Source organism: Canis lupus, chromosome 37 (assembly GCF_011100685.1).
Source record: "Canis lupus familiaris isolate Mischka breed German Shepherd chromosome 37, alternate assembly UU_Cfam_GSD_1.0, whole genome shotgun sequence".
Classification (NCBI taxonomy): domain Eukaryota; kingdom Metazoa; phylum Chordata; class Mammalia; order Carnivora; family Canidae; genus Canis; species Canis lupus.
This window is the reverse complement of record NC_049258.1, coordinates 17,917,983-17,943,050: the sequence shown is the minus strand read 5'-3', so window position 1 is coordinate 17,943,050 and position 25,068 is coordinate 17,917,983. Positions and strand designations below refer to the sequence as shown.

General features: G+C 39.4%; 1 protein-coding gene across 1 annotated transcript in view; it reads left to right on the top strand.

Annotated features, from left to right (window-relative positions):
* The first annotated feature begins 1,563 nt into the window (after nucleotides 1-1,563).
* ACADL (acyl-CoA dehydrogenase long chain) overlaps nucleotides 1,564-25,068 on the top strand; it is a 47,248-nt gene continuing 23,743 nt past the window's right edge. Inside the window, exons 1-8 of the mRNA XM_038585904.1 lie at nucleotides 1,564-1,661; nucleotides 7,687-7,842; nucleotides 10,504-10,641; nucleotides 11,917-12,081; nucleotides 20,073-20,139; nucleotides 22,409-22,573; nucleotides 23,647-23,748; nucleotides 24,734-24,847. Of these exons, the coding sequence (XP_038441832.1) occupies nucleotides 1,564-1,661; nucleotides 7,687-7,842; nucleotides 10,504-10,641; nucleotides 11,917-12,081; nucleotides 20,073-20,139; nucleotides 22,409-22,573; nucleotides 23,647-23,748; nucleotides 24,734-24,847 (1,005 nt within the window). The remainder of the gene's footprint in view (nucleotides 1,662-7,686; nucleotides 7,843-10,503; nucleotides 10,642-11,916; nucleotides 12,082-20,072; nucleotides 20,140-22,408; nucleotides 22,574-23,646; nucleotides 23,749-24,733; nucleotides 24,848-25,068) is intronic.

Here is a 25,068-nt window from a genome sequence, read left to right as displayed (position 1 = left end):
AGGCTGCAGAACTTGCCAAGGCAAGGCTGAGGACAAGGTGTGGCTCCTCATCACTAACTGGGCTTCCTGGTCAAGGATATGAAGATAAAGTTCTTGGGGTGTCTGGATGGCTGAGACGGTGAAGCATCTGCCTTCAGCTCTGGTCATGATCCCAGGGTCCTGGGATAGAGCCTTTCATAGGGCTCCCTGCTTAGCGAGGAGTCAGCTTCTCATTCTTCCTCTCCCTCTGCTCAGGTTCTCTCTCTCTGTCACAAATAAATAAATAAAATCTTAAAAAAAAAAAAAAAAAAGAATAAAGTTCTTGGAGAAATTATATCTCTTCTCCCTGCCTATTACGGAGTCTGAGATCATCAACTTTTTTTTTTTTTTTTTTTTCTGGATATCTCTCTTTAAAGATTAGTCCCATCCAAAAGGGGACCTGCACTGGCCAGTGGATTGAATCCAAGGCATCTGTCACCATCCAGAACCAGAATAGCCAAGTTGGTTCTGAATGTGCTCCCAGGAGGCAGCCTCTGCCACACGCAGGGCCATGGTCCTGGCTCACCTCTCTATAGACAAAGGGCAGTGAGCTTACCAAGAGATCAAGACCAGCACGTTCCACACTCCCTGGAAGATAACAGGCCACTGTGTCAACGCTGGTATGCCCCATCCCTGCCCCCGGAAGCAAGAGCATTATCTGGGCCCAAGATGCTTCTGAGGATAACTGATGCAGACAACTGCTACGTCTCCACCAAGGCTGCACTGCCACCCCAGGCAACTTGGCCAAGGCCACCTGTCATTCCGGCTCTGAGATCTACAGCTCTCTCACCAAGACGCCTCCAGAAAGAAACCCTGTTCGCTGCATTTCCCTATCAGCAGTTCATTGACCTAGTAAAGACCCACAGCAGAGTCTCCATGAAGAGGATCCGGGCTCCAGCTGTTGCCAACAGTGTTTTTATACAAGGAGATTAAACTGAATTAATGAAGCCTGTAAAAAAAAAAAAAAAAAGGAATCACCTGTGAGATGTGTTAACTGGGCCTCACCATCAAATGTTACTGCTGCTGCAGGTGTTCTCAGTCCACCCTGAAGTAATATCTAGTCACCATTTTGCAGAGGCTCAGCAAGATTGTGCAGATGGTCTCTTATTGCCCCACACTGGGAGGTAACCCGGCCGGCCAATTACCATCTTGAGAAAACCAAGCGTCTGTTCCTGCGAAGCTAATAAATACCCCGGGCGGCCCCGAGACCCCAAGCAGCGAGGCCACACTTCGGGCAGGTCGGCCTGGATCCCTGCGCGCCCGCCCCGCTGAGGACTCTCCACGGGGCTACCGGGATCCCCTTCCAAGAAGCTTCGGGCCCGGGGCTGCTCCCGCCTCCTCCGGCTTCCCGCCCCCTCCCCCGCCCCCCCCCCCCCCGCCCGTCCCCGCCGCGCAGAGGCCGCCCCTGAGCGCCCGCCGCGGCGCGAAACCCCAAGCCCGGGACGCGGCCGAGGCCCCAGCGCTCCCGCCCGCCCGCCCCGTAGGCCCTCGGCGCCGAGCCCGCCCCGAGCCCGAGCCCGAGCCTGAGCCCGGAGCCCGCCCGCCATGGCTCGCGCGGCCTTCCGCCGCCTGCGCCCGGCCCTCGGCCCGTGGGTCCGCCCGGGGCTCGGCCCCTGCGCCCCGCCTTCGCCGCCCGCCGCGAGTTGTTAGCTGCCACCTCGGGTTCCCTGGAACGCCTGACCCTGCGGGGGGGTCTTGCGGTGGCCGCGGTGGTGAACACCCCGACCCTGCTGGGGGGCTGCGGGCTCGGGGGTGACACCCCTACCCGCTGGGGGCTGCGGGCCTCGGGTGACACCCAGACCCTGCTGGGGGCCGCTGGGGCCGTGGGGTGTGACACCTCGACCCTGCTGGTGGGCTGCGGTGGGTGCCAACCCGACCAGCTGGGGGGCTGCGGGGCCGGGGGGTGACACCGAGAACCCCTGCTGGGGGGCGCGTGGGGGTGACACCCCGACCCTGCTGGGGGGCTGCGGGGCCGCGGGGGGTGACACCCGATGCTGGGGGCTGGGGGCCGCGGGGGTGACACGATGCTGGGGGGCTGCGGGGCCGGGGGGGGTGACACCCCGACCCTGCTGGGGGGCTGCGGGGCGGGGGGGGGGTGACACCCCGACCCTGCTGGGGGGCCGCGGGGCGGGGGGTGACACCGACCCTGCTGGGGGGCTGCGGGGGGGTGACACCCCGACCTGCTGGGGGCTGCGGGGCCGCGGGGGGTGACACCCCGACCCTGCTGGGGGGCTGCGGGGCCGCGGGGGGTGACACCCCGACCCTGCTGGGGGGCTGCGGGGCCGCGGGGGGTGACACCCCGACCCTGCTGGGGGGCTGCGGGGGGGTGACACCCCGACCCTGCTGGGGGGCTGCGGGGCCGCGGGGGTGACACCCCGACCCTGCTGGGGGGCTGCGGGGCCGCGGGGGGTGACACCCCGACCCTGCTGGGGGGCTGCGGGGGGCGATGACCCCCCACCCTGCTCCCCGGGGCGGGGCGCGGAGACACTGCCCCTTGGCGCCCGGAGCTCAGCAGCGCGGGGGCGGCCTCCTGGGGCGGAGCCGGGCCGAGCGGTGAGCGCGGAGTCCCGGGCCTCGGGCTGGGCCTGGCCCTGCGCCTCCCGGAGCCTGGACCCGACTCGCTGGGCGGGGGGGGGGGGGGATGGGGGCCTCGCGGGGTCCCCCGCAGGCGCGGGAAAGCCCGAAGCGGGGTTCGGCAAAGGCTCGGGGTCGGGCCGCAGCGGGCCCCGGGGAGGCGGGGTCACGTCCTGGGCGCTCCCGGGCGCGCTCTCCTGGGCGCTGGGACGCGGCCTCCTGGGGCGCAGCCTCGGGATCCGGAGCGAGGGCGGCCTCCGCCTCACAGCGTCCCCCAAGGGGGCCCCCCAGAAAGCAGCCCGCCCCATCACACAAGGGCCTCGAGATTTATTTAACAAATCCTTAATTAATTAAACTCGGAAGAGATAATAGTTTCTAAGTGGCTCCGTGACTATGAAGGTAGTGCCGGTAAGATCAAAAGCTTTTAGAGAACTGGCACTTAAAATCGGATAAGCTGGAAGCATCCAGGATTATCCACTATGTATAAGGAGAATGACGGATGACCATTTAGCTCCTGACAACGTTGGTGGAATTCTGAGATGCTATGGGAGCGGACAAAGATCTGTTGCTCCTGAGGACAGTGGGGAAGACTTGACTGAGGAGTGGGTGCACCTTGACTTTAGGGTGGGTGCACATACTTTTCTGAGCTCTTCCCCCAGAACTTCCTAGTACGGTGATCCTCAAATTTTTATCAGGGCTCTTTTATCCCCTTTAAGTTAGAGGGCCTCCCCCCCCCCCCCAGAAAATTTTTAAAAAATTTTTTTGATTGATTGATTAATGAGGGTTGTATGCATATGGATATCAAGAGATAACCACAAAACAAATTTTACGAATATTTAGTTCATTAAAAGTAGCAATAGAGGTTATGGTAAGAGAAGCAAGACATGTATGATCTCATTTATAGATGGAACCTTAAAAACAAACGCATAGATACAGAGAACAGATTTCTGGTTGAGGGGTGTGGGTGTAGGAATGGGTGGAGGAAGTCAAAAGGTACAAACTTCCAGCTATAAAGTAAGTCATGGGAGTGTAATATACAGCATGGTGACTTTTTTTAAAAAAATATTTATTTATTCATGAGAAACACAGAGGGGTGGGGAGAGAGAGAGAGAGAGAGAGAGAGAGAGAGAGGCAGAGACACAGGCAGAGGGAGAAGCAGGCTCCATGCAGGGAGCCCGACATGGGATTCATTGGATCCTGGGTCTCCAGGATCACGCCCTTAGCCAATGTCAGGCGCTAAGCCGCTGAGCCACCAGGGCTCCCCCAGCATGGTGACTTTAGTTGATACTGTATGTATATTTCAAATTTGCTAAAAGAGCAGACTTTAAGGATTGTCAAAACAAAAAAATTATGTGATGATGGATGTTAACTAGACTCGTGTTGATTATTTCATAATATATACAAATATTGAACCATGTACATCTGAAACAAATGTTATATGGCAATTATAGCTGAATAATAAGTAAAAGTAACAGTAGCAAACCCATTACCGTGTTAACATAAATAACATTTCTATGAAAAGTAGATTTTTCAAAAAAGAGACATCCTTTACATTTTTACAGATCCTTTAATGTCTGGCTTAGCAGAATACATCTCAATTTTCATATCTGTTTCTGCATTACATCTATTGGGATAAGTTATTTTGGCTGGAAGTATAGAAAAAAATCTAAGAGAATTTTGGAAAAAGGAGGAACTGAGGGACCCTCTGAATAGGTCAGGGTCTAAAGTCTTATTATAGCAGGCTTCTTAATGTGCATATGAATCATTCAGGGTATTTGTTAAAATACAGATTCTGATTCAGTAGATCTGGGGTGAGGCATGAGATTGTGTATTTGTAACCAATTCCCTAGCATTGTTGAAGATGCTGGTGGATATATTTTAAATAATAGAGCCTAGCCTATTAAATTAATAGAAGTTGATTTTTGTTCAGTTTAGATTTCCTGGTTTTTATAGGGAGAAAAATGGCCAATTTATTTATTAAAAATTTCTTGGTTTTCAAGAAATGAATGCTCCAACATACTTGGCGCCAAGTGTTTTGATTTTTTTCTGCATAGTCTCTCTTGAACACTTTTGAAAAATCTTTATTCTGAAAAAAAAAAACTTTATTCTTTCTGTCACCTCTTTCACTTTCGAGTGTCTTGGTGTATTTTACTTAGAAATATTCCAAAGGTTTCCTTAAGGTAATATGGACTATAAAATGTTAAGATACAGGAAGACTGGACTATAAATCCCACTCTTATTTGCTAATTATGTTGACAAGTGATTCAGTGTTTCAGAGCATCAGCTTCCTAGTCTCAGCACATTTTTTTTCCTAAGGAAAAATTCTAAGTGTGAAAAACCTAAATGGACAAATGTGTGCATTATAGTTGTATTTCTACTAGCAGGAAATTGGAACCAATCATATTGTTACAGGATTTCTTTTCCTTTAGTGTTCACTGTTCTTGGTCACCCCACTTCAAAGAATGAAGAGGTAGACCAGGCCAGAGAGTGGTGGGCAGCAAAGTTTATTGAGCAATAGTAAAGTTTATTGAGTGATTGTGCAAAGCTCCCAAAGAGGGAGGGGATCCTAGAGGGTTGCCATGGGAGTTCATAAGTCTAGGGGGTTGTATGAGCTTCTTGGTAGGCTGTTTTAGTCTGATTAACCTTCCATACACTTGTCATCCGAACAAGTTTTTGTCATTTGGGAAAGGGTGGATAGCTCTTTCCAGGGTGGTATAAAGTCCTCTATGGTTTCCTCTTAGGGTGTGGCCTCCTTGTCCTTGCTTGCCTTTCTTCCACCTATACTTCATCAATTTCAATTCAGCGATAAAGTAAATTTTGGTCTATTTGATATAAAATTATAGTGGTATGCAAGACCCCTGCACATCCTGGTCCTGTTACCTCTGACTTCATCTTCTCCTGTTTTTACTCAATCCACATTTGGCCTCCTTGCTCTTTCTAGAACACGTCAGATATCATCCTGCCTGCCACTTTTTGCTCTAATTGTTTTCTTGTCCTACAATTCTTCTACTTCAAAAATCTGCTTGGCTGTCACTTTGAGGTATTTTCCCAAATCTCATTTTTCTAACTTAACCTACCCTGATTGCACTACTCTGTACTGCAGCCATTGCCCCTGCCTTGTCCCAGACACACATTCTGATCTTTGCTCCACTTTTCTTTTCCATAGAATTTATCACTTTCTCCTTTATTCTATAATTTGCTTCTTTACTGTATTATTTATCATTATTCAGTATCCCCTTCTAGAAATGTGAACTTGAAGATAGGGATCTTACTTTTGAACTCCTATAGCTCAAGATACCTGAACAGTGCCTGGTACATAATGGGCACTCAGAAAGTATATGTTGACCAAATGAATGAATAAGATATTAAAAACAATGATTTGAATGACTGAGTATTAATTTTGAAGGCAAGGCAGATAGAAGTATAAAAACTGTAGTATTACATGTTCATAGCCAAAGATTACATTTAAAAGGCATCTCAAATTATATTAATGAACTCCACTAAAAGTTGTGTATAAAAGATAAACCTAAAAAACAAAATGACAAAAAATGCACATTAAGTGCATTTCTTAGTCCATGCTGTCATTACAAAATAGCATAGACTGGATGACTTGAATAACAGAAATTTATTTCTCCTAATTCTAAAGGCTGGATAATCCAAGATCAAAGTATTGATAACTCTCTCTTCCTTTTGTAAGGCCACAAATCTTTTTACATTAGGACCCCACCCTAAGACCTCATTTAACTAATTTCATCCTCCAGGCCCTATCTCCAAATACAATCACAATGGGAGGTAGAGAGAGCTTCAACATGAATTTGGGAGTTACATAATTCAGTTCATAGCATCAAATAAAAATACATAAACTAAAACACAATAATTCATTTCATGGGGGGGGATAGAAAAGTTGACACAACCCCATTGCCAATAAACAAAACCATATTTTAAACAAAAACACTAAGAAGAAGAGGAAGGGGAGAGGAAAGAGAGAAGAAAAAAAAAAAAGAGTTCATCTAAGGAAGAGAGAAACCCCAAATGGAGTTTCATGCAAAACAGAAAAACCTTTGCCAATATTCGGATATATGATAAAGTTTTTTAGATATGAGGTTGAAGGGATCCCTGGGTGGCGCAGCGGTTTAGCGCCTGCCTTTGGCCCAGGGCGTGATTCTGGAGACCCGGGATTGAATCCCACGTCGGGCTCCCGGTGCATGGAGCCTGCATCTCCCTCTCCCTCTCCCTCTGCCTCTGCCTCTCTCTGTGTGTGACTATCATAAATAAATAAAAAATTTAAAAAAAACTTAAAAAAAAAAAGATATGAGGTTGAAAATATACAAAGTGGTACACAGATTTTCAAAATCTTTTTAGCAGTGCCCCTAGAGGGAAATAAACCTGAAAATCACTGAACTAAAGGAACTACACAGCAATCTTAGGTTAATATGGGGGGACAAGGAGAAGGAAGGGTCAGAAGGGTCAGTTTCTGAAGATCTTGAACAATTAATTCTGTGCTAATCTTTATAGAGATTCATCCATAGTTTTTTTAGTTACACCCAGATTGCCTCTAATATGGCAATAGCATCCTCATTGTTTGTTTCTCTCTTACACACCTGCCATTTCAAATTGTATGATTCTAAATTAAATATTAATTTGGATTATGGAAAAATTGTTAGTATTATCTTAAACATCATCGTGACATGAAAACTTATCAATATTATTCTATGGTGGTATTTGAATTTTACATAATATAATTTACATCATGTGACAGCACTGTTTTACCTAAGCTCAGACATGTGGTTAGTCATAAGCATGATGTCCTCTTTATGGGTTTGGAAGTGAAGAGTGAGTTGGATAAAAGGATAAAAGGACTTGATCTCATCCAGGTGAGGCAGATCCTGTCAAAAGTGGTAATGCTCAAATCTGAACAGGTCTGTCAGGTTTCGGACCCTCTACCTACCTCTGTAGTGTGTCTGTGGGGGGAAAAATCTGTTTTTCCCATGTTGTTCAATATAATTAACCTTCCATCCTGTTCAGTGGCATTGACTTGGATTATGAAGAGTAACAACTCACTTAATTTTCTTAATGTATATGCATATTTTTCAGATGTTCTCATTCCAGAGGGAAGGAACGTCTAGAGACTCCATCTGCTAACAAATTAACAGATATAGGAATTAGAAGAATCTTTTCGTCAGAACATGACATTTTCCGGGAAAGTGTAAGGAAGTTTTTTCAAGAAGAAGTGGTTCCTTACCACGCAGAGTAAGTAGGACATTTTCCTTTAAAGTAATACACATAGGGAAACAATGCTATTTAAATAAATTTTAAAATATACAATGAAAAATAAGAAAATTTGAAGATTTGCAACTCGAGTAGTAATTTGAATATTCTGGTCAAGTGACAATTAAATAGTTAAGTAATTAATTACACATTTTTTTTCTACTTCATGAATGAATTAAAATACATAAAGGCTCAACAGGACAGCATAATGCAAATCTTGGTTGGCAATTGGCCACCTTAAAGTATTTTTTTTTAAGATTTTATTTATTTATTCATGATAGACAGATTGAGAAAGAGAGGCAGAGACACAGGCAGAGCAGGCTCCATGTAGGGAGACTGATGTGGGTGGGACTCAATCCTGGGACGCCAGGATCACACCCTGGGCCCAAGGCAGGTGCCAAACCGCTGAGCCACCCAGGGATTCCCCCCTTAAAGTATTTTTACTACTGGATGAGATATTTATTGATTAACTGATTAATTACTGATTACCTATTTTGTTGCCCGAAAAACTGTCATTTCTATGAAAATAAGATTTTACTGTATTTCCAAAATTTACTCATTGCTAATACTTTACTACAATTAAAGTATTTTAAAAATGTTTTGGGGGCATCTAGGTGTCTCATTTGGTTGAGCATCCCACTCTTGATAACTGCTCATGTCTTGATCTCAGGATCAAGCCCCTCTCACACATGCCCCTCCCCCTGCCCCCATTGAGCTCTGCACTGAGCTTGGAACATGCTTAAGATTCTCTCTCCCTCTCTCTTATACCCACTCCCCTCCAGCTTGTTTGCTCTCCCTCCTTTAAGAATTTTTTTAAATACCTCTCATTGGGATGCTTGGGTGGCTCAGCGGTTAAGCTCCTGCCTCTGACTTAGGGCGTGATCCTGGAGTCTTGGGATCGAGTCCCACATCAGGCTTCCTGCGTGGAGCCTGCTTCTCCCTCTACCTGTGTCTCTGCCTCTCTCTCTGTCTCTGTCTCTCATGAGTAAATAAATAAAATCTTAAAAAAACACCTTTTATTAAGATTTTATTAATGCTTTTTCAGTAAAAATGACCAAAATTAGCTAAACTAATGCCATGACTAGTTTTTAGTGAAAAGCAACTATTTCTTAAAAAACCAAAGGAGGGTGCCTGGGTAGCTCAGTCAGTTAAGCCTCAGACTCCTGATTTCTGCTCAGGTCATGATCTCAGAGTCATTGGATCAAGCCCCATGTCAGGCTGCATGCTGAGGATGAAGCCTGCTTAAGATTCTCTCTCCCTCTTCCTTTGCCCCTCCCTGCCTCACGTGTGCATGCTCTCTCTCTTTCCCTGAATGAATAAAAATCTTAAGAAAGAAAGGGAGAGAGAGAAAGGTTCACTCTAGGAGGATCTTTTTTTGTTTATTGCTTTATTTATTTGAAACTTTGCTCCAGAAAAATTGTTGGTGAAGATTAGAAGTAAAAATAACAGAAGTTGACAAATTTTAGGTTAATGATAAAAATACTTCCAAAGCTACTTTAGGCAATAATTACATCAAAATATACATGATAATCAAACTCTTTCTTTTAAAATTTCTTGAGGTATCTGTGTTTACTTTTAATCCGTATCTTCAATAATATACTTATTTACTAACTATATCTAACTACCACTTTAAAAAATAAAACAAAAGTTCTCAGATTCTTGATCTCTTTCCTCATTATGCTGCTCTCATTTTTATTTTTATTTATTTATTTTATGCTACTCTCATTTTTAAAGAAGAAAAGCAGAGGTTGCACAATCTTATGCAAATATCTAATCTTTTCAGAAGTTCCTTTGACAGCTCAGCTGCAAGATGCTTCTGTTCTTCTTTCCTACTTAATCTTCAGATTGCCTGCTCTTCTCACCTTTTATGTATGCTCATCCCTATAAGTTTAGCACTTTAAGGAAATATACAGTGGCAGTTATCTGTAGAGGATAGGTTTGGAGAAATTCCCATGACTATATGGCACATTTAAAGTTGTATCCTGGGATCCCTGGGTGGCGCAGCAGTTTGGCGCCTGTCTTTGGCCCAGGGCACAATCCTGGAGACCCGGGATCGAATCCCACGTCGGGCTCCCGGTGCATGGAGCCTGCTTCTCCATCTGCCTGTGTCTCTGCCCTCTCTCTCTCTCTCTCTCTGTCTCTCTGTGACTATCATAAATAAATAAAAATAAAAAAAATAAAGTTGTATCCTAAGAGTACCAGCTGAGAAACTGTACCCATGAATATTAGTGGATGTAATTTGCGGGTCCAATAAATAGTCAAGGGAGGAGAAAAGTGGCAAGTTGAAGAAATAAAGAAGAGAAGAAGAAGGAGGACAAATGATAAAAGAGTTAGATGTAAATAGAAAGGGGTGCTTGGTTAAGCGTCTTTCTTTGTTTGGGTCAGGCCATGATCCCAGAGCCCCAGGATGAAGCCCCAAGTCCCAGAAGCATCTCCTTCTCCCTCGCACATACTCTCTTTCTCTCTCTCTCAAATACATAAATAGAATCTTTAAAAAAAATTTTTTTTAAGTTATGGCCCATGTCAGCAATAATTACCTTAAATTAAGGGAACATTCCTTAGTATCTTTCATAAATTCAAATTATGACCATTTAAATAATATGAAAAAAGTTTTTCTGATTTTAAAATGTTTACTGTTTGCAGATGGGAGAAAGCTGGTGAAGTGAGTAGGGAGCTTTGGGAAAAAGCTGGAAAAGTAGGACTGCTTGGTGTCAATATTGCAGAACATCATGGTGGTATTGGTGGGGACTTGTATTCGACAGCTATTATTTGGGAAGAACAGTAAGTATGCAGACATTTGAAGTGGAATCTTGGTTGTTAAGCATGCTGCTCACTTTTCTGAGAAGACAATGAATTATGCTTTTTAATCTTAATAATATTGAAAACTCAGTGTAAAATGTGAATGAGTAAACCCCTTATAACTCTTGTACATTTTTTTTAATGTGGAAAGATAGGAAAATGTCCTTTTAAATTATTAAAATAGGTGCTGTTGAAAATTAAAGAGATCTCGTCATTTTTAGTTGCTTCATGTTTATTTTTCTTTTAAAAAAAGCTATTGAAAAAACCATTGGAAAAATATTTCTATCAAATATACTTAAAGCTTAATGTATAAGAAGAAATAAAGATTTCAGTTTGTGAACTGACAAAAGATTTGAACCAATAGTTCATCAAAACAAAATTCAAATAGGTTCTTTTAGATGAAAAAAGTTCATCCTTACTATTGATCAAATGCAAATTAAATTAGCCTGGAGGTATCATTTTGAGTATTTGGAAAAAATCAGTGAAAAAATCATAATACCCATTGCTGACGCAGTTGCAGTGAAAATTAGATACTCATACTATTAATGGCATTATATATTGGGACAATAAATACTTTGGGGATTAAAAATGACATATATAAAAGATGAAAATATTTCTGCTTTTTGATCTAGGATGCCACTTTGGGGAATTTATTATGAGATAATAATTTGATAGAAAAAAGAGGATCTATGTACAAAAATCATTGTGTTAGATCATAATCCTCCAAATATGGAAGCAATCTAAATGACTGGTAGTGAGGATGAATGAGTAAATTGTATTCATAAACCATTTGGAATATTTTACAGCTATTTCAGATATTTGTTGTGACAGCTATATATAAAAAAAGGACTTTTTCATGTCACATAATTAAAAAAAATAGGTATAAATTCCACTATATTAGAATATATCCTTATGGCAAAAGTACTTTGCCAAAATGAAAATAGTTGCTATGTTATAATAAGACAATTGTAGGTGATTAATACTTTAAAATACTTTATCTTTTAATTTATTAGGTAAGTATTCATGGAGCTCTGTTAGAGTGCCATTAATTGCGCTAGTGACAGGAATTAAAAGATTAATAAAAATTAAGAGAGAAAATCTTCAAGAACTTCCTACATTTGTGGGGAGACAGGCTATTACCACACAATGTGCTAAGACTTAATAATGGATTGTTGTTGTTTAACTGAAAAATCAAAGAAATAAAAAATAGAACAAAATATGTTGTGCTTTAAATTATCTTCTTTTTTTCTTTTTAAGAGCATATTCAAATTGTTCAGGCCCAGGATTTAGTCTTCATTCAGATATTGTCATGCCCTATATTACAAAGTATGGCTCAGAAGAACAAATTAAACACTTCATCCCCCAGATGGTCAGTGGGAAATGTATTGGTGCCATAGCAATGACAGAGCCTGGAGCTGGAAGGTAAATCAACATTCATTTGGTTTTGAATTTTTGGAAGCAGTAACCAACAGCATTTATTTTCTTAGTACTCACTTCATAGACCTTTGAACATTATGCAAGGAGGGGTACAAAGATGAACACAGGGGGACGCCTGGGTGGCTCAGCCGTTTAGTGCCTGCCTTCGGCCCAGGACATGATCCTGGAGTCTCGGGATCGAGTCCCACATGGGGCTCCGCGCAGGGAGCCTGCTTCTCCCTCTGCCTATGTCTCTGCTTCCCTCTCTGTGTCTCTCATGAATAAATAAATAAAATCTTAAAAAAAAAAAAAGATGAACACAAGCATAATTTACAATCTTGAGTAACTTCTAACTCCAGTAGGAAAATAAGTCCTTATCACATATAAATAACAATAAAACATAATATATGCCATTTTGAGTTATTAGCATGGGATAACACAAGTAAAATGGTGGGATATGACTTGAATTTGGAGCATAATGTATGTTGGATGTGATGAGACATGCACAGGGAAATGTCCAGCAGGCTATTAGAAATAGGGATTTGGAACTCTGAAGGCTTGGGTGGCAAGAATTGGAGCAAGGGGAATGAAGAAGATTATTTATTCAGTCATGTGAAGGTTACTTACCAACTGCCCTTAATGTGCCAGTTACACGTGCTGAACAAAAGACAGTGTTCTTTGTGCTTATTGAGGAGAATGACAAAAAGCACGTAAATAAATGTATCCTTAATTATAAATTATGATAAGTACTATGAAGAAATACATGGTGCTATGCTAGAGACTAATGGTGCATGTGTGTTTGGTGGGAAAGGGAATGAATTTAGGTATGAGTACTAGGGAAGGCTTATAAAAATGGTTACATGTAAACTGAGATGTGATAACTTTGTAATGTAACTTGATGTCTGGAATTGTGATTTATTTATTTGGTTTTCTTTTTCAAGATTGCTTTGGCTATTCAGGGTCTTTTGTGATTCTGTACAAATTTTAGGATTTTGTTCTAGTTCTGTGAAAAATGCTTTTGGTATTTTTTTTTTTTTAAGATTTTGTTTATTTGAGAGAGAGAAAGAGAGGCACAAAAGCTGGTGGGTGGCAGAGGGAGAAGGAGAAGCAGGCTGGATCCCAGGATCCCAGCTGAAGGCAGACACTTAACCAACTGAGTCACACAGGTGCTCTGCTATTGGTGTTTTGATAGGGATTGCATTAAATCTGTAGATTGCTTTGGGTATAGACATTTTTACAGTGTTTGTTCTTTCAGCCCATGAGCATGGAATATCTTTCCATTTCCTTTGTGTTGTCTTGAATTTCTTTCTTCAGAGAGGTCTTTCACTTCTTTGGTTAAGTTTATTCCTAGATACTTTATTATTCTTGCTGCAGTTGTAAATGGGATTTTCTTAATTTCACTTTTTGCTGCTTCATTATTAGTGTATAGGAATGCAGCAGATTTCTGTACATTGATTTTGTATCTTGGAACTTTACTAAATTCATTTATCAGTTTGAATAGATTTTTGGTGGAGTCTTTCAGGTTTTCTGAAAGATACATAGTGTCCTGTCATCTGCAAAGAGTAGAAGTTTTACTTCTTTGCCAATGTGGATGCCTTTTATTTCTTTTTGTTGTCTAATGGCTGTGGCTAGGACTTGGAGTACTGTGTTGAATAAAAGTGGTGATAGTGGACATGTGTTTTTCCTGACCTAGGGTTTGAAAAGCTCTGTTTTCCCCCATTGAGTTTAAGGTTCACTGTAGGTTTTTCATATAAGGCCTTTATTATGTGGAGGTGTAATCCCTCTAGACCTATTTTGTTGACAATTTTTATCATGAATGTATGCAATTTTCCAAATGGTTTTTCTGCATCTATTGAAATAATCATATGGTTTTTATCCTTTCTCTTACTGATGTGACATATCACATTGCTTAATTTGTGAATATTGAACCACCCTTGCATCCTGAGAATAAATCCCACTTGATCATAGGGTGAATGATTGTTTTAATGTATTGTTGGATTTTTTTTTTAAGATTTTATTTATTCATTTGAGAGAGAGAGGGAGAACACGAACAGGGGGGAGAGGGGGAAGGAGAAACAGACACCACCACCCCCCCCACCCCCCCCCCCCACTGAACAGGGAGCCAGATCTCAGGACCTGGAGATCATGACCTGAGCCAAAGGCAGACACTTAACCACCTGAGCCACCCAGGTGCCCCTGTTGAATTTGTTTTGCTAGTATTTTTACATCTATGTCCATCAGAGATACTGGCCTGTAGGTCTTTCTCTATTTTTTGTGGGGAATATATCTAGTTTTGGTATTGAGGTAATACTGGCTTCATAGAATGAATTTGGAAGTGTTCCTTCCTCTTTCATTTTTTGGAATACTTTAAGTAGAATAGTTTTTAACTCTTTTTTAAATGTTTGTTAGAATTTGTCTGTGAAGCTGACTGGTCTTAAAGTTTTTTCTTGGGAGTTTTTTTTTTTTAATTATTATTGATTCAATTTCATTACTGGTAACTGGTCTGTTCAATTTTCTATATTTTCCTGCTTCAGTTTTGGTAGGTTATGTGTTTCTAGGAATTTATCCATTTTTTCTAGATTATCTAATTTATTGGTATATAATTTTTCATAATATTCTCTTATAATGGTATTTCTGTCGGGTTACTTTTCATTTGTGATTTTGTTTATTTGGTTTGTCTCTCTCTCTTTTTTTTTTTTTTTTTTGGATGAGTCTGACTAGAGGTTTATTAGTTTTTTTTTTATCTTTTCTAAGAATCAGCTCCTGGTTTTATTTACCTGTTGTATTGTTTTGTTTTTTTAGTTTCTGTATCATTTATTTCTGCTCTATTATTTCCTTCCTTTTGTGCATTTGGGGCTTTGTTCTTTTTCTACCTCCTTTAGGTGTAAGGTTGTTTATTTGAGATTTTTCTTGCTTCTTGAGGTAGATCATATGTACTGCTATAAACTTCCCTCTTAGAAACACTTTCGCTGCATTCCAAAAATTTTGGAGTGTTGGGTATTCATTTTCATTTGTTTCCATGTATTTTTTGGATTCTTCCTTGATTTCTTGATTGATCCATTCTTGTTAGTAGCATGTTATTTAACCTCCATATATTTGCCTCTTTTTAGATTTTTTTCTTGTGGTTGATTTCCAGTTTTATAGTGATGTGGTCAAACTTCACTATAAATGTGAAGATGTGGTCTGACTTTGATCTTTTTGAATTTGTTGACACTTGTTTTATGGCCTAATATGCGATCTATTCTGGAGAATGTTTCAGTTATATTGCAAGTCATATTACAAAGCTGTAATAATCAAACAGTATGGTACTGGCATAAAAATAGACACATAGATCAATGGAACAGAATAAAAATCCCAGAAATAAACCCACAATTATATGGTCAATTAACCTTTGGCAAAGGAGGAAAGAATATGCAATAAGAAAAGTCTCTTCAACAAATGGTGTTGGAAAGCTGGGGAGCTACATGCAAAAGAATAAAACTGGACCATTTTACCCTATATATAAAAATAAACTCAAAATGTATTAAAGACCTAAATGTGAGACCTGACACTGTAAAAATCCTAGGAGAGAGCACAGGCAGCCATAGCATCATTTTTCTAGATGTCTCCTGAGGCATGGGAAATAAATGCAAAAATAAACTATTTGGACTACATCAAAATTAAAAGCTTCTGAACAGCAAAGGGAACAATCAACAAAACTAAAAGACAACCTACTAAATGGGAGAAGATATTTGCAAATGACATATCCAATAAAAAGTTAGTATCCAAAATATATAAAGAACTTACATAATTCAACATCCAAAAACCAAATAATCCAGTTAAAAGATGAGCAAAAGAAGACATGAACAGACATTTTTTTTAAAGAAGGCATACAGATGGCCAACAGACATAGGACAAGATGCTCAACATCAGTCATCATCAAATATACATCAAAACCACACTGAGATAACACCTCACACTTGTCAGAATGGCTAAAATCAAAACACAAGAAACAAGTGTTGAAGGATGTGGAGAAAGAAGATCCCTCATGCCCTGTTGGTGAGAATGCAAACTGGTGCAGCCACTGTGGAAAACAGAATAGAGATTCCTTAAAATTTTTTAAATAGTACAATCCAATAATTGCACTACTGGGTAATTACCTGAAAAATACAAACAGACTAATTCAAAGAAATTCATATACCTCTGTTTAGTGCAGCATTAATTACAATAGCCAAATTATGAAAGCAGCCCAAGTGTCCATCAATAGATGAATGGGTAAAGAAGTACACATATAATGGAATATTATTCAACCATAAAAATGAAATCTTGCCATTTGTGACAACCTGGATAGAGCTGGAGAGTATAATGCTAAGTAAAATAAGTCAGTTAAAGGCAAATACTATATAATTTCACTCATATGTGGCATTTAAGAAACAAAACAAAAGAATGAAGGAAAAAAAGACAAACCAAGAAACATACTCTTAACTACAGAGAACAAGGCGATGGTTACCAGAGGGGAGGTGGGTGAAATAAGTGATGGGGATTAAGGAGTGCATTTATGATGAGCACTGAGTAATGTGTAGAATTGTTCGATGTTTACATTGTACACCTAAAACAAATATAACACTGTATGTTTAACTATATTGGAATTTAAATTAGAAAATTAAAAAAATAAAAGAAACATATTACTACATTTAAAAAATAATAAGCTGGCATGTAATAAATAGAGACAGAACAATTATGCAAAAACAGAGGGGCTTCCACATGGTGGTACCTGACCTTCAAGGATGAAAAGGAGAGCAAGGAGGAAACCTTGGGCATTATGCTTCCGTTGGAACTATACCAAAGACAGAGCGACAGAGAGGGCAGGATACAGTTTGAAGGAAGTCTAGACAAGTGCTCTGTCATAAGCACCAGGGAAAGCGAGTTTGAAAAGGTGACAGGACTGGCCTGAGAAGTTAGTAATGTCAAGGTGACAAAGATGTTGAGGACTGAGGAAAGGGTTGAGGCAGGTCACTGATGATCTTTTGTCATTTCTAAGTAGAGGGTAGGGGTAGAAGTTACTTCAGAAGGGAGACCAACAACAGGAAACAGGCAGTGCAGAGGAGCAACCTGATGATGTGCCAGAGGCAGTCATTGGAAACCCAAGGCTTGTTTCTGCAAAGATCAGGCCCTAATGTTTTAAATTTTCTTTATTGACGGTGCTGTTTATTTTTCAATGTTCAGATTCCATGGTGTCACTTGGCAATATGCTTAAATTGTATTTATGCTTACTGAATATAAATCTATAATTACAGGCCAATAATGATACTTAGTTTTGCCAAAGATAAAAGGGTTTTGTTTACTTCTTTCACCTAAAAACGTGGTCGAAAAGAAATACAAATCTAATCTTCCTTTGGTTTTAAGTTCATTTTTCTAAGGCAACTGGGTGACTGACCAATATTCTGATTGCATTGTGTTAGCTACGTGATAGTGTGTTTCTGTCCCAGGCCACGGCATGTTAGTTCTCACATAGAGGAAACAGTAAATCAGAGATCCTAATTTATCTCCAATTTACACATGCAAACAAAGGCTTGTTTGATTTTTGTTTATTTAAATTTTCTGCCCTCATCTGTGGTTAGTTGTACGTACTTAAGAAAACTGAGATTCAAGGTAAATTCTCTAAGAGAGTATGTTATTTTCCTATGGTTTCTGTAACAAATTACCACAAACTTGCTGGCTTAAAAAAGACAGAAATTTAGTCTCTCATAGTTCTGAAGGCCAGAAGTCCAAAATCAGTATTAATCAGCCCAAATCAACTTATCAGCAGGGCTGCACTCCCTTTCCAGACATTCTAAGGCAGAACCCATTCCTTGTGTCTTCCATTTCCTGGTGGCTGACACCATTCCTTGCCTTGTGGTCTTACCATTCCAACCTGCCTCTGTGGTCACATTGCCCCTACTCTTGTCTGGGTAATCTCCCTCCGTCTGCCTGTCTTTCACAAGGACATTTGCATTTAAGGTCCACCCATCAGCTAATCCAAAATAGTCTCCCAATCTCAAAATCTTTAAATTAATCGCATCTGCAAGACCCTTTTTTTCCTGCATAAAGTAACACTTAACAAGTTCTAAGGATTAGGATCTATTATCTTCAGGGGTCATTAATCAGCATGATACAAAGAGCAGTAAACAAAATGCCATGGGATATAGAATATAAAGACCATATGAAAGAAGGAGAATCAGAAAAATTTCTCAACAATAAATGACACAGACTCTTTATACATGATGGTACTTGTGGTAGGATATTTACAAAAATAGGAAACTGCCTAAGTGTTTAACAAGAGATGGTTTTAAGGGCAGCGGGGGTGGCTCAGTGGTTTAGTGCCGCCTTCAGCCCAGGGCCTGATCCTGGAGACCCGGGATCCAGTCCTGTATTGGGCTCCCCGCATGGAGCCTGCTTCTCCCTCTGCCTGTGTCTCTGCCCCTCTCTCTCTCTCTCCCTCTGTGTCTCTCATGAATAAATAAATAAAAATTTTTTTAAAAATATGGTTTTAAAAAATCATAATAAATCTATGCTGATGATAAAAGCAACCTTATAGGAAAGCATTAGATATTGTTTAGAGGTCAAAATCATATGTATGGTTTCAGTTTTATAAAAATACATATATGTGTGTATCTGTTTCCATTGAAAAATGCTAGAAAGATGTATTTTAGACATGTTTATTCCAGGAGGTAAAATTGTTTTCAATATTTTTTTCTTTGTGTGGAATATTGTCTATATTTTTCCTATTTCAATTGTGAATATTTGTTTATTTTATATTTAGAAAAATAAGCTATTCGACTTTTACAGCAGGGTTAGAGGAAGCATTTGAGATGTAGCCTTTTTTTGGGGGGGGGCATTAAGAAGATTGTTTATTAATGATATTTGGTCATCGCTCATAGTTCCCTTCCTCTGACTAACAAATATTAAAACATGTAATTATAATCTAAATGTAATAACTTTTGGGATCCCTGGGTGGCGCAGCGGTTTGGTGCCTGTCTTGGCCCAGGGCGCGATCCTGGAGACCCGGGATCGAATCCCACATCGGGCTCCCAGTGCATGGAGCCTGCTTCTCCCTCTGCCTGTGTCTCTGCCTCTCTCTCTCTCTCTCTCTCTCTGTGACTATCATAAATAAATTAAACAAAAATTATTAAAATAAAAAAAAAATAAATAAATGTAATAACTTTTATCTCACCATTATAGATTAACTGACAATTTCAGAGATGTTGAACAAGGGTATAAACTTGTAGCTAGAAGATGAGTAAGTTCTCAGGATAAAGCACAGCATCCCATGGGACATCTGGCTGCCTATGTCCGTGGAATGCACCATTCTTGATCCTGGGGTGGTGGGTTCGAGCCTTTGATTGAGTATAGAGATTACTTTAAAAAAAAATAAAATCTTAAGAATAATAGTAATAATAATGATAATACATAAAAATGCAAATAAATAAACAAATAGCCTTTGAAGCTGAGTATGGGTAATACTTTCCAATCTGGCCATTTGGCTAACAGATTTGACTATTTTTCTAGCATGGGGTGCCTGTCTGGCTTAGTCAGAAGAGCTTGTGACTTGATCTTGGAGTGAGATTTTAAATGGCTAAGTTTTGATCAATAGAGATAGAGGAGGGAACCAAAGTGAATGGAGGCAGTCATATACAAGGTGACAAATAATCTCAAATATAGTGGACTTTGAGAGGTCATCTGAGCCTAATTTGGAGGTCTTGGATGCTACTTGGAATTTTTATGCTCTATAAAAGCTGGCTAGTTTATGTAATTTTAATCATACACATTTGTATAAGTGGTTTATAGAATGTGATACATCAGACATGATTTTTCAGTGCATTTGTGTAAACATTTCTAGTACTGAAACTATTTATCATGGTATAAATAGTTTGGATTATCACATTACGGACATACTTATGTAAGAACTTTTTGATAATTCAGTTTTTAACCAACTGATGAATTTCTTTTCATTATTCTTTACCTTTCTTCAATTATAGTGATTTGCAAGGAATAAAAACAAATGCCAAAAAGGATGGAAGTGACTGGATTCTCAATGGAAGCAAGGTGTGTAAAGAGGGGCTTCCACAGCCCTTGTCTCCTGAGTCATGCCATGAGTAACAGTGTCTCAGAGCCTATTTATTATTGATTCCCTCAGATCTATAGACTCATGGGAAGAATCGAGTTTACTTACTTGTTTTGTTTTGTAAGAATTTTGCAACATTTGTATTGCATGAGTTCTGTGTCTCTACTATGTTGCATTTTGCATGTTCCCCTCACCTATAGGGCAAATGTTTTAGCATTTTGTGGGCTGACACTGATCTGAAGAACGCATTTTGTGCAGCCCAATTCTAAAGACCATTTCACAATCTAGTTTCTTAGTTGTTATACAGAAAAACAGTATCTGTGGTGTCAAATAAATTTGGAAAATGTGTGCAACTTCTCACTCTTTGATATGCCAATATACATTGTGAAGTTCTAAAAGTTAGATACAGTATGTCTTATGCTCTAGGAAGTTCTCTTCATAGATTTTCTTGAGTCACTGGTGTTTTTCCAAACATACTTTAAGAAATTTTAGTCTAAATTATTCATCCTAAGGATGATAATAAATATGTACTGATTCCAGTATATAATCACTTTCTCTACCTCTGCCCACAGAGGGCCATAGACTAGGCCATTTGGTCAAAAGTGAAATGAGAACCCATTCTCCTATGACTCCAGCTTCCTAAGCAGGTCTTCTGTGTGAAACACCCAGGAAAGTACCACTGACTGCTTCCAAATCTCTATTAGACATAACAAAAAATTGAAAGGAAGCAAGAGTAAAGAAATAAGTAAGTAAATATTGGACCTCAATAAGAAGACCTAATGTGCACCCCTCAAGGCATCAATATAAAGTTTTTAGTGGTATAGAAAATAATTATTTTAACTGAAGGAATCATATTAACATTTAAATGAAAATGCATATAGATTTCAACTGTGTTAAGAGAAAAAAGACCAGAAAGGAAATTCGTAATGCTCTCTATATGGATGACCCATGGAGGATTTTTTTCCTTTTTCTTTATCACAATATACCATCTATGTAACATGTACAATGAGCTTATGTTAAGAGCATTCAATACCAAAAAATAAAAAATGATGGCCCTCAGTTGGGATAATCCCAACCCTATTAAAATTTTTGACTGTTGATTAGAAAAGAAATTGATAAAGCCCTTACAAAGGAAATTATGTTATAATTTTATTTTTAAAAAAATGAGATTGGTCATGCTGCAAATACTCACCTTCTGTCAGACTATTGCAGAAATAGTTCAGATTCTTTTAACCTTTTCCTGTAATTATGTCCAAGAAAAGCCATTGGAGAACTCCATTCGATTTAACCAAATTGAAGTCAGTGTTAAAGTGAACAGTTTTTGCTCTCTAAACAGTTCCCTCCTTCCCTTGTCTTTTATCTGTAATAATAAAAGACATATGTTTACACATGTCTGAGGCCAAGGATTTAGAGCATATAGGCACTAATCCCTGGACACATGATTCAAAACAAACAAAACAGCACTATTTTGGCAATTCAGCTGTGGCACCTACACAGATGGTCATTATTATCTTAGAAAAGTATAAAACTGGGAGACCTGGAAGGTTTTTGAGCAAGTGGTGTAATGGAGCAACATTACAGAAAAATGATGTTTGCCATGATGTATAGAATTTTTCTTTCAGGAATACATTTTTCTCATTTATTCAACAAACATCCTTGAAGGCCTTCTATATGCCAAACCCTATTCTAGGCACTGACGGTAGGTATATGAATAGGAGCAGCAGCTCCTTGTACAGAGAGATATTGAAGGTCTTTGGTTGTCTCACTTAAAACCATGTCCCCCTTCACATGCTGTCATGTAGACAACACTAGTATAATTGGTTTATTCCCATTATTTGTATGTACAGCATGTGGATTTTAGAACATTATTTTTTAATAGTATAGTGCCATTTAGAACAGATTCCTTTTTCTTATCTGCAACTTCTTTCTAAAATACAGTTTATCGTTTTTGTAGATAATTTTGTTTTAATTTGGAAAGGACATAATAAGCTTTGTTCATTATTATTTATAGTATTAATTGTGGAATGAAAATGTACTGGGTTCATTCTTTGAAGCATTGTGTTGTTTTTCCTGTACTCTTTAACAACTTCATGTAGGCTATTAACACTGCAGAGACTTGAGTAGAATACAAAGAGAGGCATAAAGCATGTCTTGTCTGGTTTAGTCTTCTTGAGTATACTTTCCTCCAATCATGACTTATGCATAGACCTGATTTATTGTGGAGTATCACAGTATATTTGGGGTTTACAGGTATTCATAAGCAATGGGTGGCTATGTGACGTTGTGATAGTAGTGGCAGTCACAAATCGTGAAGCTCACTCTCTTGCCCATGGCATTAGCCTTTTTCTGGTGGAAAATGGAATGAAAGGATTTATCAAGGGAAAAAAGCTACAGAAAATGGGACTAAAAGCCCAGGTAAGTTACAATATAAATTATTAATTATAAATAATTGAGTTTACTAAATTATGCCTTATAGAATTATGCAGTTCTATAGGTTTGATATGTGTATATCAAGTCATACATTCTTATATCAGATTCCTAAAATATGCTTTTCAGAAATGGTAAGATATATTTGTTCCATTTATCTAGCTTTATCTCTTTCCATTCAGTAACAGAAGTAGGTATTTTAGGGTATTTTGAATTTCTGCTTCAGAAATGACAATTAATTGTATGCTAATAGACTTTCTATGAAATTGGTTGCAGAAAATTATGAAATAAGAGCAGAAAATATTTTTCTATTACTTGATAATTATCTGGTAGTTTTTTCATTACCAAAAAGAAAAACATGTTTTACTTCATATGCATTAGAAACCCCTAACTCTAGGTATATACAGTACTGGACAAGATTGAACAAGATTGGAGTTAGAATGACAGTGTATGGGCAGCCCTGGTGGCTCAGCGGTTTAGCGCCACCTTCAGCCCAGGGTGTGATCCTGGAGACCCGGGATCAAGTCCCAGCATGGAGCCTGCTTCTCCCTCTGCCTCTTTCTCTCTCTCTTTCTGTGTGCATGTGTCTCTAATAAATAAAAAATATTTAAAAAAGAAAAGAATGACAGTGTATTGCAGTAAGAAAGCCACAAGTTTTTGGAACCAGATGAATCTGGGTTTGAATCCCTGGTTTACCACCTACTCATTGTAGTCATTAACCACTCCAACTTGGCTTCCAGTTTGTTTTGTTCTTGTTTTTGTTTTCTTTTTTGTTTTATTTTTTTATTTTTTCATTTATTTATGATAGTCACACACACAGAGAGAGAGAGAGAGGCAGAGACATAGGCAGAGGGAGAAGCAGGCTCCATACACCGGGAGCCTGACGTGGGATTCGATCCCGGGTCTCCAGTATCGCGCCCTGGGCCAAAGGCAGGCGCTAAACCGCTGTGCCACCCAGGGATCCCTTGTTTTTGTTTTCTTAAGTGGAAATAATAATTGCCTTGTTGGTTTTTTTGGAGATTTAATGAAATAATTCTATATTTAATTGTATGATCCCTTAGGATACTTCAGAATTATTCTTTGAAGATGTACGGTTGCCAGCTAGTGCCCTACTTGGAGAAGAGAATAGAGGTTTCTATTACCTCATGCAAGAGCTTCCACAGGTCAGAATTATTAAAGATTCCATCTTTTAATTAGCAAATGAATTAGAATAAAATAACATAGAACTATATAAATTCATGTATATAAAACTGCTGATATAGCCAATCATTTGAGTATAACTTAAAGTTGTAAAACAAAACAAAACAAAACCTGAGTTTGTAGGCTAGATAAGTAAATAACTAAACTCAGGGATATCCAATCAAAGCTTATAAGTGAGTAGGGAAATTAGGGAGTGAGGGTTGTAATACCTTTTTAGGATGATTTTAGCTTCTTAACTACAAGTCAAGAATTCTTAGCTCCTTATAAGGAACTGTCAGCCAAAACATTTGGCAGGACTTTTTTATACCTGAGAATCGAAGGGGAAAGTTGTTGAGTTCATAGACCATGAGGTCAGCCTTCACATCTCTGTTTTTGGAGTGTGCTAGCTGAACAATCATTGAGCCTCACATGCCAGAATATGAGGATAGGTGCATTTGCCCAGTGACTGCCACAGCCTGGGTTAAACATGAAATTGGGGACAAGGCTGGGAACACTGCCACAGAAATAGAATACAGAAATCACCAGCAAGATGAATTTAAACTGACTGTGGGTTCTTTTGCACTAATAGAATTTACCTTTTCAAGTGTTGATTTCCACAGGCCTATTAGGATATGTATTGTGCAGAAATCAGTAAATAGAAATCAACAATTTCGTATTTCTTTTCTCATAGATGAATGATGAGAAGAAAGGATTAAATAAATTATGTATATGTCTATATGTAGTAAAGACAATCATTTATAAAAATAAATGATGCGTTTTAGAGAATTGTTATGGATATGTCAAAATATTCTTAGAAATCTCTATAGGAGCATTTTCTTATAGAATTAAGAAATAAATTAATTTTTAGGAGTTTCATAAAGATTATTTATGAGATTTGTTATCATTGAAGTCATGTGAAAATCACTTGTGGAATTAGAATGATGCTTAACACCTAATTCTGGGTTATAGGAGAGGCTACTGATTGCTGAGTTGGGAATTTCAGGCAGTGAATTCATGTTTGAAGAAACCAGGAATTACGTTAAAGAGAGAAATGTTTTTGGGAAAAAAGTTGCACATATTCAGGTAAGCTTGTTGTCATAGTTTAGTATTAAGTGGCATCAATCTAAATATTAATATGGAGTAATTGTCATAGAGATAGTATTAGGATCCATGAAAGTGGGTGACACTGTTGAAGAGAAAAGGTAGAGAGTAAGACAAGAAGAGATCCTAGGACAGAGTCCTGAGAAAAATGCAGGATTTAAAAGTGGAGTAGGAGGGGAAGAACCTACAAAGATAACAGAGAA